General features: G+C 25.3%; 2 protein-coding genes across 2 annotated transcripts; one reads left to right on the forward strand and one right to left on the reverse strand.

Annotated features, from left to right (window-relative positions):
- The first annotated feature begins 918 nt into the window (after positions 1 to 918).
- LOC112599304 lies at positions 919 to 1,269 on the forward strand. Its single transcript, XM_025346142.1, has one exon. It carries the CDS (start codon positions 919 to 921, stop codon positions 1,267 to 1,269), a length of 351 nt encoding a protein of 116 aa, XP_025201927.1.
- Positions 1,270 to 3,010: 1,741 nt separating this feature from the next.
- Positions 3,011 to 12,132, reverse strand: LOC112591587 (signal transducer and activator of transcription 5A-like). The gene is made up of 12 exons (XM_025335431.1): positions 11,718 to 12,132; positions 11,336 to 11,627; positions 11,108 to 11,272; positions 10,935 to 11,049; positions 8,135 to 8,280; positions 7,944 to 8,064; positions 6,083 to 6,318; positions 5,868 to 6,017; positions 5,619 to 5,743; positions 5,404 to 5,556; positions 3,768 to 3,966; positions 3,011 to 3,391 (listed from the first exon to the last, which is right to left on the reverse strand). Exons 1-12 carry the CDS (start codon positions 11,878 to 11,880, stop codon positions 3,304 to 3,306), a joined length of 1,953 nt encoding a protein of 650 aa, XP_025191216.1. The 5' UTR covers positions 11,881 to 12,132; the 3' UTR covers positions 3,011 to 3,303.
- Positions 12,133 to 15,034: the final 2,902 nt, after the last annotated feature.

Consider the following 15,034-nt stretch of genomic DNA (forward strand, 5'->3'; position numbering starts at 1 on the left):
CAAAAATCGTGATATCTTTAATCAAATGTAAGTCATTAGTATTTTTCCATTCTGACAATTTTTCTAAATATATTTTTTTTTTTTTTTTTATTACTATACTGTTCAAAAGCCATTTGCTTGTGGCTATTTAGTTTCCTAAAATCATTTAGAGAAGCCTTATACAATTATAATAGTAAAAATGTTGATTTTTATATGCGTTAATATTGTAAATATATTTTACCAAATCGTCATTGATGGTTTTAGAAGCGTAATCTAATGTACAAATGACACCAGTATTGATTTCTTGTAGGTAAATACAATAAAATAATTTTTATCATAAACTTAAAACACTTCAAAATATTACAAGAAAAACTATCACTTGCTACTTAATAAACAATAGTTAATAAATTCAAACTTATTTTAAACTCAGAAATAAATTATTTTAGCATTTATATTACTGTTCAAACAAAAATCTCTACCAACTAGCTAAATATATAAAATATAATAGGTTAAAATGTTTAGATAAACAATTAAATAATTTACCTTTTTACTATTTGAAAAATTATTATTAATTGTCACTTCATCATCAGTTGGTTTATGGTTTTTAGTCGCTGGCACAGAAGAAAAATAATTTATGATTTTTTGAAAAGTAGCAGTACCTGCAGTATGTTTATTATCGGCCATATCGACCATGTAATATTTCGTAGACAAATCGGTTAATACTGTGATAAACAGCGACTTGAAACAAAGTGAGTAATAGATAATAAATTTAGGTACTATAAATATACCACCGCCGAAATCAAAAACCAAGAAAGAGGGATATCCATTAGATCCTGGCAAGCCAGGTGGGACAGGTCCAAGGACGGAAGATGGACCCATCGACTTCTGCCGGACGTCGGTCGCTGGATGGCAAAGCCGCCTCTCAACCTCACATTCCACATGACTCAGGCGCTGTTTGGACACGGATGCTTCCAGGCATACCTGCTGAGGATGCATCGCGTCGCAGACGGGTCATGCGTATACTGCGGCCATCTCGTCGACGACGACGCCGCCCACACTATATTCACTTGTCCGCAGTGGGACAACGAACGGGAAGTCATGCGGCCTTACATCAACGGACGCCTACCAACGCCGGAGAATGTCATCGATCTCCTCTGTGGCCCTGTCGGCATGGAGAACACCGGCGTCAACATACAGACTGCATTCCACAGGGCCCGCAGTAGATTCTGTAATATGGTTGAACGTATTCTCTCCAACAAGGAGAAGGATGAAAGGGATAGACAGGCGTAGACTCCAAGTCTATTCATTAACCGATGAAAACGTCGGAGGTGCCACCGACACCTGTTCTATCCCTTTTGTATGGCACCACGGGCGGGGACGACGATCACGGCAAGGCCAGAACAAGACGACTCGAGCGCGGCGGGCTCCGGCCGGCTCAAGAACTGGAAAATCAGAACGGGACAGCCAGGGCGGCGGACTACGGTTAAGTGACGAAGTATTAACGCCTCAACCTATCATTTTATTACGTCTTAAACTATTCTAATTCTATGTACTTTATGGGATTTGATTGTAAATTTATAACGCATGTACGTCCCAAAGGGACTTTTGTTATTATTATTATTAATTGTATTATTCATTTCTGTTAATAAACGATGGCGGCGTCGCGGAGGCAATGCGAAAGCAGTTCCCGCGGCGCCGTTGGTTCAAAACTGGAAAAAAAAAGGTACTATAAATATAGCAATACTAATAGTTAACTACATACTAGTTTTGTTTGATAACTTGGCTGGACAATAACATAACAATTAAATAATATTATTGCCGTTATTTGGTTTGAAATTATCCCTATACATCATTAATAATCGACAATCATATAAGTACACATTTATCTTAGACTTCTTGACTACAGATCTATTTTTAACTAATATAATATCTGTACATCAATCGTCTAAAGTACTGGTAAACACTACACCGATATCGACCGAAAAATGTTGGCTGTATACATCTGAATATATTAATTAAATTTACTCTATTCATAAAGGTCACATCTTACATTATATCAGCATAATTCAGCCGTGTGCGCCAAAAACAATATTATTTATTTTGTTTTTATCGACTGTTTAAAGCCGAAAATATTTTGTGCATAATCTCCGGACGCGACGGTACGAAATAATACCCTCATATACTCAAAAAAATTGATTTGCTGTTATAAAAGTTGTGGGAAAGGTGTGCGAAATTCACCATATTTTTCTTTTTCTTCAAATATTCTGTTTATCCACCATTGTCTTTCTTTTATTTATCTTTTTTATCTTATTTACAAAGACGTAAATTTGATTCTAATTATTTCACGACTTTTCAAAGTCGTACAAGATCGTTATAAATTCATACAATATATGTACCTAAAGCGGCTTATGAATATTATTATAAAAAAAATTCTTGGTAGAAAAGTATTGTTAAATCAACAAGAACTAAACATAAAAACGAAATTCATTTATTTATTAAAATTCTGATAAACTAACCGACGAGTTTACAGTGGTCGACAAGAATGAGCAGTAAGTAGGAAAGAATGAAGGGCATAAATCATAGGAACTTCTTATACAATTTAATTTAAATATTAAAAATTGCGGTTTAAAGATGAAAACAGAGATGAGATCGTTAGCGTGATGGTCGCATGTCAGGCTACTTTAACACGTCTTACTTTAGGATTTATATTAATGATGTTATATTGGTAATTTTTCAATATATTTAGATTTAAAAGTAGGCATTCATAATTAACAGGTTGGGTATAAACTAAACATAAAATAGTAATAATAATAAAAAAAATTAAAAAATTAAATAAAAACCCAACAAATGTATTTATATTGATGGAATAATGTTTTAATATATACATAAACTATGTACTAATATCTAATTACAATAATAAGTAATAATAGTGGAACAAAATATTATATAAACCTGATCTCAAAAATGTCTTATATATTATATATATATATATATATATTATGTGTGTACAAATATAATAACTAATCCATAACAAAATAACAATAAATAATAAGCTCATGGTGATAAATAATAATACTATATGTATACTGGAATACTTGCTATGTGAAAACTCAAATTTAATAAAATTTACATAACTGTAGAGATAATATGTATGTCAATATTTTAAATATTATTGAAAAAAAAAAAAGTAATGAGAAGAAAAAATAATTAAGGCTTGATATTAGCACATACAGTTTAATGTATACTTAAATTATTATTATGATATTAAATAACAAGACACAAACCTCTATATTATAAGATGGTATATTACCTATTTAAATGTCTTTAAAAAAAGGCACCATCCAATTGCGACATGTCATTTAAGCTTGATGAAAAATCCATTTCTAAGGAATAATTACCAAACGTAGTCATACTAAACAAATAAAACATAATTTTTGTAATCTTATTAAGTAGGTAAATGAAAGATTTAATTTGAGTAATGTAAAAATTAGTATTATTTTAAGTTTTATTAATTTGTTTTGTAGAGCTCAAATTATATTAAAATATAAATTTCAATTTTAATAGCAAAAAAAAATTGTGTCTCGATTTACTCTTTGATAAACCTTATATGACTCATGCGTTAGAGCGATGCCAGTAAGCAGCTTCTCTAATCAAGTCTCCATTTCTTTGTAAATGCTATATATGTACATCACTTATACTTTTAAGATTCAAATAAAATATTATATTATATATTTTATTAGAATAGCAAGTTGAAATTTAACATACAATAATTAAAGAATATTTCTTACTTATTTTCTGGTTCACTATACACTGATGTTTCGTTGGTACTATAATTTCCTAGACTGTTTTCATGAAACAGGTGATTTTGAAGTGTGTTAGGATAGCTATTTGTTCCCTGTCCATTGGTACTAGGTCCACTCCACCCAGGAACATGTGTAACTAATAGTGGCTTAACATAACCATTGTTTGTAACAGGTACACTATTATCTGTGAAATAAAAGTACATTCTTCAATAATTTAAAATGTTAGTAATTAAGAGGTAATGTTGGAAAATGCATATTTATTTATTTATTTTATTACATTATAAACACATAATAGTAGGTAAAATAAGCTTTTTAAATACTGATATCAGGGAGTTCTAATCATGTGGTGAAAACAGTGGTTATTACTGTATGAAGTAATGTAACCAAGACTAGTCACGGGTAAAATAAGGAATTCTAATTTCCTGAGACTTTTTCAAGAAAACTTAGAGCATTCAAAAACTTACCTAAAAAGGAGTTACTGTAAGAACAGTTTAGATGTGGAAGATTTCATGAATAGATGAATAATCATGGTGGGTGACTCAGGAGAAGGAATTAAAAATAAAAGAAATATAAGCTAAATATCTATTATGAAAAAAGTTTGAGACAGAGTTGATCCTTTGCAAAGAAAGAGTGCCATATAATCACATCATAATTTAGGAGAGATCCGACAACTGAAAAGGAGAAAATGAACAGGTTGAAACATTAAGTATTGCATTTAATGAATTTTAGGATAATCAACTTTTTATTTACAATTAAGTTGATGTTTAACAATGGAAACATATCTAAGTTGTAAATTATTTAGAAAATAAGAGTGAACTATGCTTATGATGAACAAGATCTGGAGATAAATTATTTAATAATTATATAAGTTGAGAATTAAACCAATAACTGGAAAAGTCTAGTTTATCTAATAAATCAACAATTCAAATATATAAAAAAGATTGAAATAACAAGATTTTTACCTTTTTTAAAATAGATTGAAGTAGAATTGATCATAAGGTTATTCAGAGTTGAAAATTTGATAAAATTATTCCTATTTAGAATTCATTGGATTTCAATTCTTTAAAAAGATTTGAGTTTATCAACCTATTTGCTTAGTTACTGTAGGAATCAATTTATGATATTTTAAATAAATATTGAAATCTGGATTTGAGTATTTACTTCGGTTTTTTTTTTTTATGAAACAATTATTTAAAAATTGACCTTCAACTTAAAATATATACCAAGGAGGTGAAATATTTTTATAAAATTTAAATCTGCCTTTTTTTTTAAGTAAATTTAATTTTATCAGTTTTTTTTAGGTATAAATTAGAATTTTATAGAAATAAAATATTTATTTGAATGAATCTAATTATACAAGCATGTGAATGGTGAAAACATAGTTGATTAAAGAAGACTCGCACTTACCATAATTTATAATATGCACAATAGCAGTATGCAATTGCAACCATAAAACAACTATATATTTAAAATTATTTAGAAAATATTAGCTGAACCCTTAATTATGTTAAGTTTTATACAATTTAGGTAATGAAACAAGTTTAAATATAAAAAAAATTAATATTTTTTGTCAGTATATAAAAGTAAAAATTATTCTACAAAATAGATAATGAATGAATACTTGATGACTGTGTGTAGTATTTTCCAAATGCTAAGTCTTTATCAATATTTGGATATAGCTTGGTGATGTATGGCAAGTCTAATAGTCTATCTGCCAAATTACGAATTGATAAATCTTTAGCTGAGAAAGGTTGTAAGCTAAAAACGTCATTGGCTGGAAAAAATATAGTTAATAGAATTTAAGACTTTCATTTTTAACTCAAATATACAACATACATGCAGTCCAAGCAACAGTTAGGCCGCCTAATTCTGAATCTGAAAATCTTAATAAGAATGTACCAGTTGCATATCTTGTTAACATCTCTTCAGCATCAGATTTTTTTATAAAACCCATTATAGCACTACAATTAATTTTTTTTTTTTAATTTAAAATATTTAAAGTGGTAGTAGGTATAATATAATAATAATTTATATATAAATTTTAATTTTAATTCAAACATTTTTTTTTTTAGTTTTTTTTATTACCCGTCTGTCCAAGGACCTTTAAGATGTTCTTTAGTTAATTTCATCACTGAATAGAACCAGTCCCAAAACGTGAAACTTCTTTGTGGCAATGGTTCTTTACAGAATTGTGACCATGATATAATCATATGATTAAAATCCACATTTTGCTTTCTAAAAATATATATATATTAAATGATTAAATTTTTTATTTTATTTTAACTAGTAATTTGATAAACCTTAAAGCCTTTTCAGCCAAAAACGTTAAGCTATCTTCTGAAAGACCACGACCTGTAGCTGCAGAAAATTTCATGTTTATAGTTTCTGCCACATTTCTCCATGGTACTTTGTCCGGAACATTAAATGGGATTCGGCCAAGTTTAGCAAATGCGTTATCCCATATTACAGTAGCCCAGGCATGAGGATCTTGATTTCCGTGCACAATTACTACTACTGGTAATGACAAATTCCATACCTGATAATTAAAAATAAAATGTTGATATACATCATCATATAACTTGTTTAAAATTTAAAGTAAAATACCATAGAAGTTGTCATTCTACTGTATAACATAATTTGAGTGAACTTTATATTTAAATAGATTACTGTAAAAAGTAAATTAAAAATGAACTTAATAATAAATCATTATTAAAAAAAACGATTCTGAGTGAAAGTGGTATGTCAGTTAGCTTCTTATTTCAAAAGAAATTTTATAATTAATTTTTCTTTTTATTAAATAAGGTAGGTTTAATTTGTTATACATCTATACGGCTCTGCTAAGCAGAGCCATAAAAACTAATAGATTAGTTTTGAGACACATGTGTTTTAATTACTAACAGCATTTTTAAAGAACTAATACTAATTTTAGCATATATTAATGTACTTTCAAGGGTATTTTTTCAATAAAAAATATATGAAATTGGTATATTACCTACCAATCAGAAGTTTAATCTAACAATTTTTTTTTTTTTGAGTTACGATAATTTTGCTTAGCAGGACATATAATAGATTTTATTATTATTTATTTATAAGTTAATATTGACATACCATGGTAGAACTAATAGAATGATACAAATAGATTAATAGTTAACAAATTATAAAAATGGTGTTAAACTAGTCGAAATAATTTGAAAATTTAATTGTAGGTGTATACAAAATAATAATAAATAAATGGCCAAAAGTTAAAAGTCCCCATGCTATTTTTTTTTTTTTTTAACTATAAAAATTAATTTTATAACATTTATTGAAATTGTTATTTTTTGTTTGAATATTTAATTTTATACAAATTTCAACTTTAAATGATTATATATATATATATTTAAACAAAAAACATGCTGATACATATACCATGTTTTTTAATTGCTAGAAGAATAACTAATAAGGAATCATATAATACATTTATAAGTTCTTTAATTTGTAAGGAGTAAAATTTTTTGAATATCTATAAATAGAACAAAAAGAACTATCACCATACTATATATTTTATTTAAGAAAAAATTATTATTTTTAAAAATATTGAGAAGTTTCTATTTTGGAGAAAAAGGAGCATAATAACCATTAATACTAAAAATTAATCTCAAAGTTGAAGATAGAAACATGTCCACTGCTCCAAGTGGTGATTATTAGAGCAGAATTTGAAAGTTCTTTAAATTAAAAAAAAAAAAAAAAACAGTATATATTTATATATACTATATTCATGATCTATGTAAATTGTGGACTTATTAAATTTAAATCTTGTTATGCACATAGAAAATGTTAATATAAATATTATAAAACCACTTCATTGCACAAATGAAGCAAGGGTAGTAATCAAATTAAAAACAATAAACTATTTGATTATGCCGTGTTTGTAACTTAGGATTTCATGTAAAATTTTTGTAATTTTAATGTTTTAAAAAACTTAAATCAAATAGTCATTACAAAATGTATTGTTTAACTAATAAAATTTTCTTTTGAAATCTATACAATCATTTGCTTTAAAAATTTACTTAATTGATTATTTTGTTATAATTTGTTGTATTTATAATATAACTGACATATTATAAAATTATTTAATTAAAAAAACAAAATCAAACACTAAAACATTAAATTAAATCTTACCTCAACTTGAAGTTCATTTCCAATACAAAATGTAGATGAAAATAAAATTGAAAATTTTTCATCCATAACAGAATCTGTTCCTTTTTTTTCTGTACGTTTAATTTTTTTTAGTTGCATACTTCTATTATATTTGAATACAAAAATATTAATTTATTAGACTTTAAATGAAATAAAACTAAGTTCAAAATTACCGAAAATTAGTAGAAAAATGCCTACGAACTGGGTGATATTCCATTTTTCCAATGCAATTTAATAACTCACCACACGACTCTCCACATGGTTTATTTCTTCTGATTATTTGATTAACTTGAGCTTCATTGACTATAGATACTTTAACCTAGTACAGTTTGTGTTATAAAAATAATATATATATTACAGGTAAAGTATGTAACATGGCTTAGTGTATATTATCCATACTAGTTGGATAAAACATACACGTCTGAAATAAAATATGTTCAATAGACATTTTTTTACGTGTATTTTAATAAATTAATTGCAGAAAAGTCAGAATTCAATTTATTTGTCTTAAAAAAAAAATATTTTGAAATAATATTCAAAATTAAACAACAAAAAAAAAAGCACTGATGAGCAGCATTATGAGCTAGGTAATTAAGAAGGAAATATATAACATTAAACTAGGTCTCAGTTTAATGTTTGTCCCAAGCCATTCATTAAAATAGATTTGGGGTCAAATATAAAAAAATTGTGATGAGAAATAATTAAAAATATGTTATTGTTAGGTGGTCAGGGTTTTAACACTATACGTGTAAATCAAATTGCAAAACTAAAAAATGTAAATGCAAACCACCTAGCATTTTATGCAATTCAAAATCACATCATGGTTTACCTTGTTTAAATAACAAAAAATATGTTGTTTAATAAATAAAATTAATAATATCTAATAAAATAATTTTATTGAAATAAATATATATCATGAATTTATTAATAATATTTTACATTAACTGTAACATGATGGCTAAAGTTACTTTAACCGGGTAATGTATACATAATCCATTGTCTAATAGCTTTTATTCACAGCTAAAGCCTAAATTTAGATAACATGCATATTATCCAATTTCAGACTTAGGTCGTAACATGGACAATATGTAGGCCCTAATATAAATAAACTCAAATACAGTACTTTTTATTGAAACTTTATAATAAAAGATACATTTTAATATTTTTAAAAAACTGAAGGAGTAAAAAAACTACAGTTAAAAGTTGATTAAAACAGAAAAATCAGAGTTATATGGATAAGCCAATAAGAATTTGAGTTAACAAGCTTGAAATAACTTTTTATTAGCTAATAAGTTAAAACATTTCTAATTTAAAATTTAAAATTTAAAATAAAAGTTCTTGTAAAAGTAAATCATAGACTGTCACCAGAAAAACAGAAAATTTTTCAATTGGCTGCTACTCAAATTACCTAAATATACCTATATAAATATCATAAAAAAAAATCTATGTAAACCTAGACATAATTTAATGAGAAAATAATCTGATATAGTATTCATAAAGTATTGTAGGTATTTAAATAATAAAGTTTAAAAATAAAATGTATATTTAGAATATCAAAAATTATAATGAATGGATTGTTGTTGTAACTCATACTCTCTAACCCTCAGTTTTCAACATTTATATAATATAATTATCAAAATTTGATTTAAATAAATCATTAAGTAATTTATTATAAGTCAAAATTTCTAATAAAAAAAAAAAAACCCATTTATATATACATAAAAACTGAAATGGTTATTTATAAAAAGGTTGGTCATAGGATGAGAATCACTTATTTAATAGTTATGAAATATTTTAATTCATATAGAATATACCAAGGAATAGATTTTAAGCAGTTTCATAGATAAAATTCCTGTTCCAAGAAAATTGGGCAATGAAATAAAAATACAGCAATAGAACCTTCTGTGCTCTATTTGGGTTTTACAAATTTTTGTTAATAGTTTTCTATGTAATCATTTGCTTGGCTATGTTAAAAATTATGTTTTTTTTCAACATAATATAGTTTTTAGAACACTATATTTTGAAAATTATAGTGATAATCAAATACTAAATTTATCATAACTAAATGGGTCTTTTACTCAAACTAAAACACCTATCACCAAGTTTAATATTTGTTTATTTCTAACTGGACCGGAATTCAAAAACACAGCTGAAGTTAAAATTAATTTATGTCTTGTCTAAATTTTTGATTCTATTTAATTCCTTATTATTTTTTATTTTGTAAGTTTATTTTATCAATATAATACTACCATATGATTGCCATACATCCCAGTTTTTAACCAAGTATCCCGGTGTCCTGAGAAAGTATTTCAGGACAGCGATTTGTCCTAGTTTAAACATTTTACTCAATAAAATACTGATTTTTAATTATGAGAAAACATTATTTTCCTACTTCCTACACATGACAAAATGCAAGATTATACGCACGACAATCATAGGTATTTTATTATAAAAACTTATTTTTGACTTTATAGGTCAATTACTATGATAATCATAAATTTAATAGTTTTTATTATTTAAACTAAGAATATGAATTATTATTATATTATATTGTTTGTATACATAATTCATTAAAAAATATATATTTATATATATAATGACAAAAAAAAGTAAACATTATTTTATTATTATTTATTATTTACATAAATATTTTTTTCTTTCATATGGCGATATATATAACATTTATCCATTCAAAATGTCCCGGGTTTGGAAAAATATTATCTGGTGACCCTATACTATCATACTATAAAATATTCATCATATTTTATAAACTTTTTTGCTTCAAATATAATTTTGAAGCTATTAAGATCAAAAAAAAAAAAAAAAATTTGTATATCAAAAAATATTTAATTAACTAATTATAACTATTACTAAATGAGAGATAATTGAATTATAACTATCATAAGCCAATTTTCCCTTTCTCAATTCACCATTGAATACACAATAGTTTATTATAATCAAATTGTTTCATACCACAGGTGATGTCTTGTGAATATTCAGTTTACCACCAATTAATAAACGCACTTCTGCTAAAAATCTTGTATTAGTTTTCAATACTTGAGGTGGTTGTGTTGTAATAACAAAAGTGCTAAATAATAAATAATAATTATAAATAATAATTTAAAAACTTGTTAACATTTTTATACCTTGTCACTAATGATGAAAGATACTGCGTAGTCATATTGAGCAGTGTATTAATAATTTCACAAGATGGTGGTAATTCAAAATAACGACTTAAATTCATACTAAATCTATTAGCTTCTTTAATTTGTGAACGAGTTATCCATATTAAATCACACAGTTTCTCACACCTAATAAAAATACCTATTATCAACTTAATTCAATTTAACAGAAAGATAGTTATGAGTATCTACCAAGTTTGTATAACATCTATATCCTTCATGTATTTATATCCATTACCAGCTAACTGTTGTTGACGTTTCCACTGAATTAACGAATTATCAATAATATAATTTTGTACAGGACTGATCAAGTTTGTTATTTCATTAAGCTTGTTAATGTAAACACAAATAGAATTATTAAGACTTAAAGATTTAGCTTTTAATTGTCTTTCATGTAATTCTTTCTCTTGAATTAATTTACACTCAATTTCTGGTAATACTGAAGAGCTGTTCATTCTCTGAATTTTGGCGTTTTGCACACGTTCTAAAGTATACAAGTATTTAATATTCAAAATAAACTAAGCACCTTCACATTAATTATAATTAATTATTTTAAATCATTTTCGAGACTTACGGGTGTACTTAGAACATTCCGAGTATAGAACATTAAACGAATCAATGTCTGATTGAATTTTCATGCGAATCTCATTAGAACGCTCGGCATGGTTACTGATCAATTCCATCTGTTGCATGATCCCATTGTTTTCCATTTCTTGAGATTTTCCGTTAACCTCCATTAGTGTTTAGATAAAGGTATTTAATAATATAACAGTAATAATAGGATGAAGGATTAAAACCAAAACTTCGTTCACAAGATTTTATAAGAGCGAAATTCTTTTCTCCACAAATGTTAATAATATTATCAATCAAATTATATTTTTATAATTGTATTTTAGTATTAATAGACGACGCCAAGACGGATCGCGCACTTGTTATTAATAATAATTTAATATAACTATTATTTAATTACGGCAGTGCATGTAAGAACATGACACGATACCAATAAAACTGCAGTTACTACAAAACAGGTACCGATAAACTTATTTGGCAACGATATGAAAAACAAGAAACGTTACCAACACCAATTACGATCTATAATTATATCAAAATTGTTTATAAAGTTTCTATACAGTGTTCCTACAATACAAACATACAAACTTCAGTATTCATGGCACAAACGCCACAAACCATTGAACAATTTGAATAAAATGATTAAATAAACACATCTTACATAAAAACTAGAAAATAAAATAACCGAAAATTAAAATTGGATGTGTTTTTCGAAGTTAGCAACTATTAGAATTCAGATTTTTAAAATCTAAATGATGAATTTTTAAAACGAATGCATTCATATTCACATGTATCATTACCCTTATTCCGTATTCGTCATTTAAGCTAAGTTAGTATTAAAATTGAGAATTATAATATTTTATAGATAAATGCATTTCAATTGTTTAAAAGACATGATTATTTTCTTATAAATACAATATTAATAATACCTACATAATAATTATTTTAGACACACAGTACTAAGTCTTATTGGTTTATATTAAATAACACAAAGATTAGATAAATACATAAGAGGACATAAATAATTAGTAATTACAACATTATTACTGCTTACTAAATAATTAATCCAGAATCCTTATAATATTGTGTGTTTATGTGTAAACTAAACAGTAATACCTAATCAATTTGGTATAATTAGGAAAACATTTGAAACCTCAGCCATTCTCTGGTAACTTATTTATAATGTTGACCACGTACCTACTAATAGTGTTTAGTTATTTAGTAATTACTAATTTATCACAAATTTAAAGTATCTTTCTGAATGAATTAATTTTTTTGATATCAGTACATCACCAACACAAAGATTGGTTGTAAACCAGTTATTTATACGTATTGAGTATTGAAACTTTTTTAGTTTAAATCTACAGACCTGAGAAATGATTATATGTAAATTGGTTCAATGTGTGTTTTTATATTAATTTACTTTTAATTTTATGCTTACATTTTCAACTTTAAGGGTGGTTTCTGGAAAATTAGTTAAAACAATGATATTATGTTTGGTCAAAATTAAAATTATTATAATTAATTTATTAGCATTTTTTAAAGTGATATAATATAAAAATGAGTTAGCAAGTAGATTCCATTCTGCTGCATATAACTATATAAGGCATTAAGTATAGGTATCTGTTATACATTTTTATTAATTTGAATTCTTTACTAAATAATTGTTCACGAAAAATAATTTTGAGTGGAAATCATTTATGAGCCTAAGCCCTAAATCACTACAAATACGTATAATATTCTGTGATATATTTTTTTGATAATGCTTTTAATTACCAATTTAGCTTACTAATTTTTCTGAAAATATTGCAACTATTATAGGTACCTATTATTAAATAGTATTTAATTATTATACTATTTATACCATAGACATAATAATATATTATTATATATAATTATTATGTCTACAATTTAAAGTATAATTGTATATGTATATATACTATATTATACCAACTTTTATAACATTTTTCTGTAAATACCATATAACAGTATAAATAAGTTCATAATATGAATAGATAATATTTTAAAATAAATAAAAAATGTCAATAATAATATGATAAAAGTAAAAGTTTTAATTCCGTACGAATTATGTTTTTGATTTCTAACAAATTAATTAATATAGTATATTAATATAAGTTTATATATATTATGAATATATTGTTTAGATAAGAAAGTTTTTCAAATTTGAATTTCTTCAAATACATAAAAATAAAATTGTATGTACGTATTTTTAATAATTTTGTATATTAGATATGCGTATTATGTATGTGTGAGATCCGCCAAATATATTTAAAATATAATTAATAGGAAAAATCGAAAAAAAAAGAATCGAAAATTTTAATTGTCTATAAAAAGCACAAAAATTAAAGTATTTTGAAAATTGAATCATACACTTAGAAAATTATTGTAGAAACATTTAGTTAAATATCAAGTTTCTATGTTAACCAACACGTTTTTGAATTTTAACAAAGTAAAGAAACCATTTTTTTCAATAACTGATTTACTTTAAAAATTCTTGTTTTTCTTTAATATTTTTATTTTCACTTTTATTAAAAAAAAGTTCTAAAAATTGTTTATACTTTAACTCCTCAAAGTACCAATTTAAATACAATTTTCTACTAGACACCATCCCAAAGTTGTAAATTAAAGCATTTTTGTTACCCAAAAGATGATAATAGATAGAAAAAAAAGACATTAGGTATTGTAAATTTGTAAAATCAATTCGTTAAGTCTGGCTCTAACTAAAATCTAAAATAAATTGATTTCTTATTAAATTCTTAACATTTTAAATTTTCTATTTTTATTAAAAAAATTTTTTAATAAAACTGATTCTTCTTTAAATAAAAAAAGCTTTAAATTGTATATAATAAGGTTTCTCATAAGTAGAGCCTGGATGTTAATGCACTAAAAACAATCGAAAATGTCCTTAAAAAATAACTTAGAAATTATTTGTTTAACACTATTATTTATATCAAAATTAACGAAATAATCATCATCATGTTGTAGCACAAGCTAATTAATTTTATTATTTGTTATTTGCCCGGTTTCGGGCGACAATATAAATAAAATAAAGATGTTATCGAAATTATTGAACAATTTGTAGACGATAGGTATGGAAAAACTTGAAAAACATATTAAATATACTTAATGTCCATGTATATCTAAAGATACAATTATTATTATTTAATACTATGGTAATACAGGCTATAAATATAAAAGAGTTAAGATAAATCATAATAAACTTTAGAACAAAACAGCTAGTAACAATTATTAATTGAAGATATTTTTCTTGATAGTAATTTGTTTTATCTAAACAATCAA

This window comes from Melanaphis sacchari, unplaced genomic scaffold, assembly GCF_002803265.2.
Source record: "Melanaphis sacchari strain LSU unplaced genomic scaffold, SCAv2.0 Contig0_pilon_pilon, whole genome shotgun sequence".
NCBI classification, from domain to species: domain Eukaryota; kingdom Metazoa; phylum Arthropoda; class Insecta; order Hemiptera; family Aphididae; genus Melanaphis; species Melanaphis sacchari.

Coding starts and splice junctions, on each gene's coding strand:
- LOC112599304 (XM_025346142.1), top strand. CDS start 919: ATGACTCAGGCGCTGTTTGGACACGGATGCTTCCAGGCATACCTGCTG.
- LOC112591587 (XM_025335431.1), bottom strand. CDS start 11,880: ATGGAGGTTAACGGAAAATCTCAAGAAATGGAAAACAATGGGATCATG. Junction 5,744..5,867: donor AAAGGTCCTTGGACAGACGG/GTAATAAAAAAA, acceptor AATTAATTGTAG/TGCTATAATGGGTTTTATAA. Junction 5,557..5,618: donor AACTGTTGCTTGGACTGCAT/GTATGTTGTATA, acceptor TATTTTTTCCAG/CCAATGACGTTTTTAGCTTA.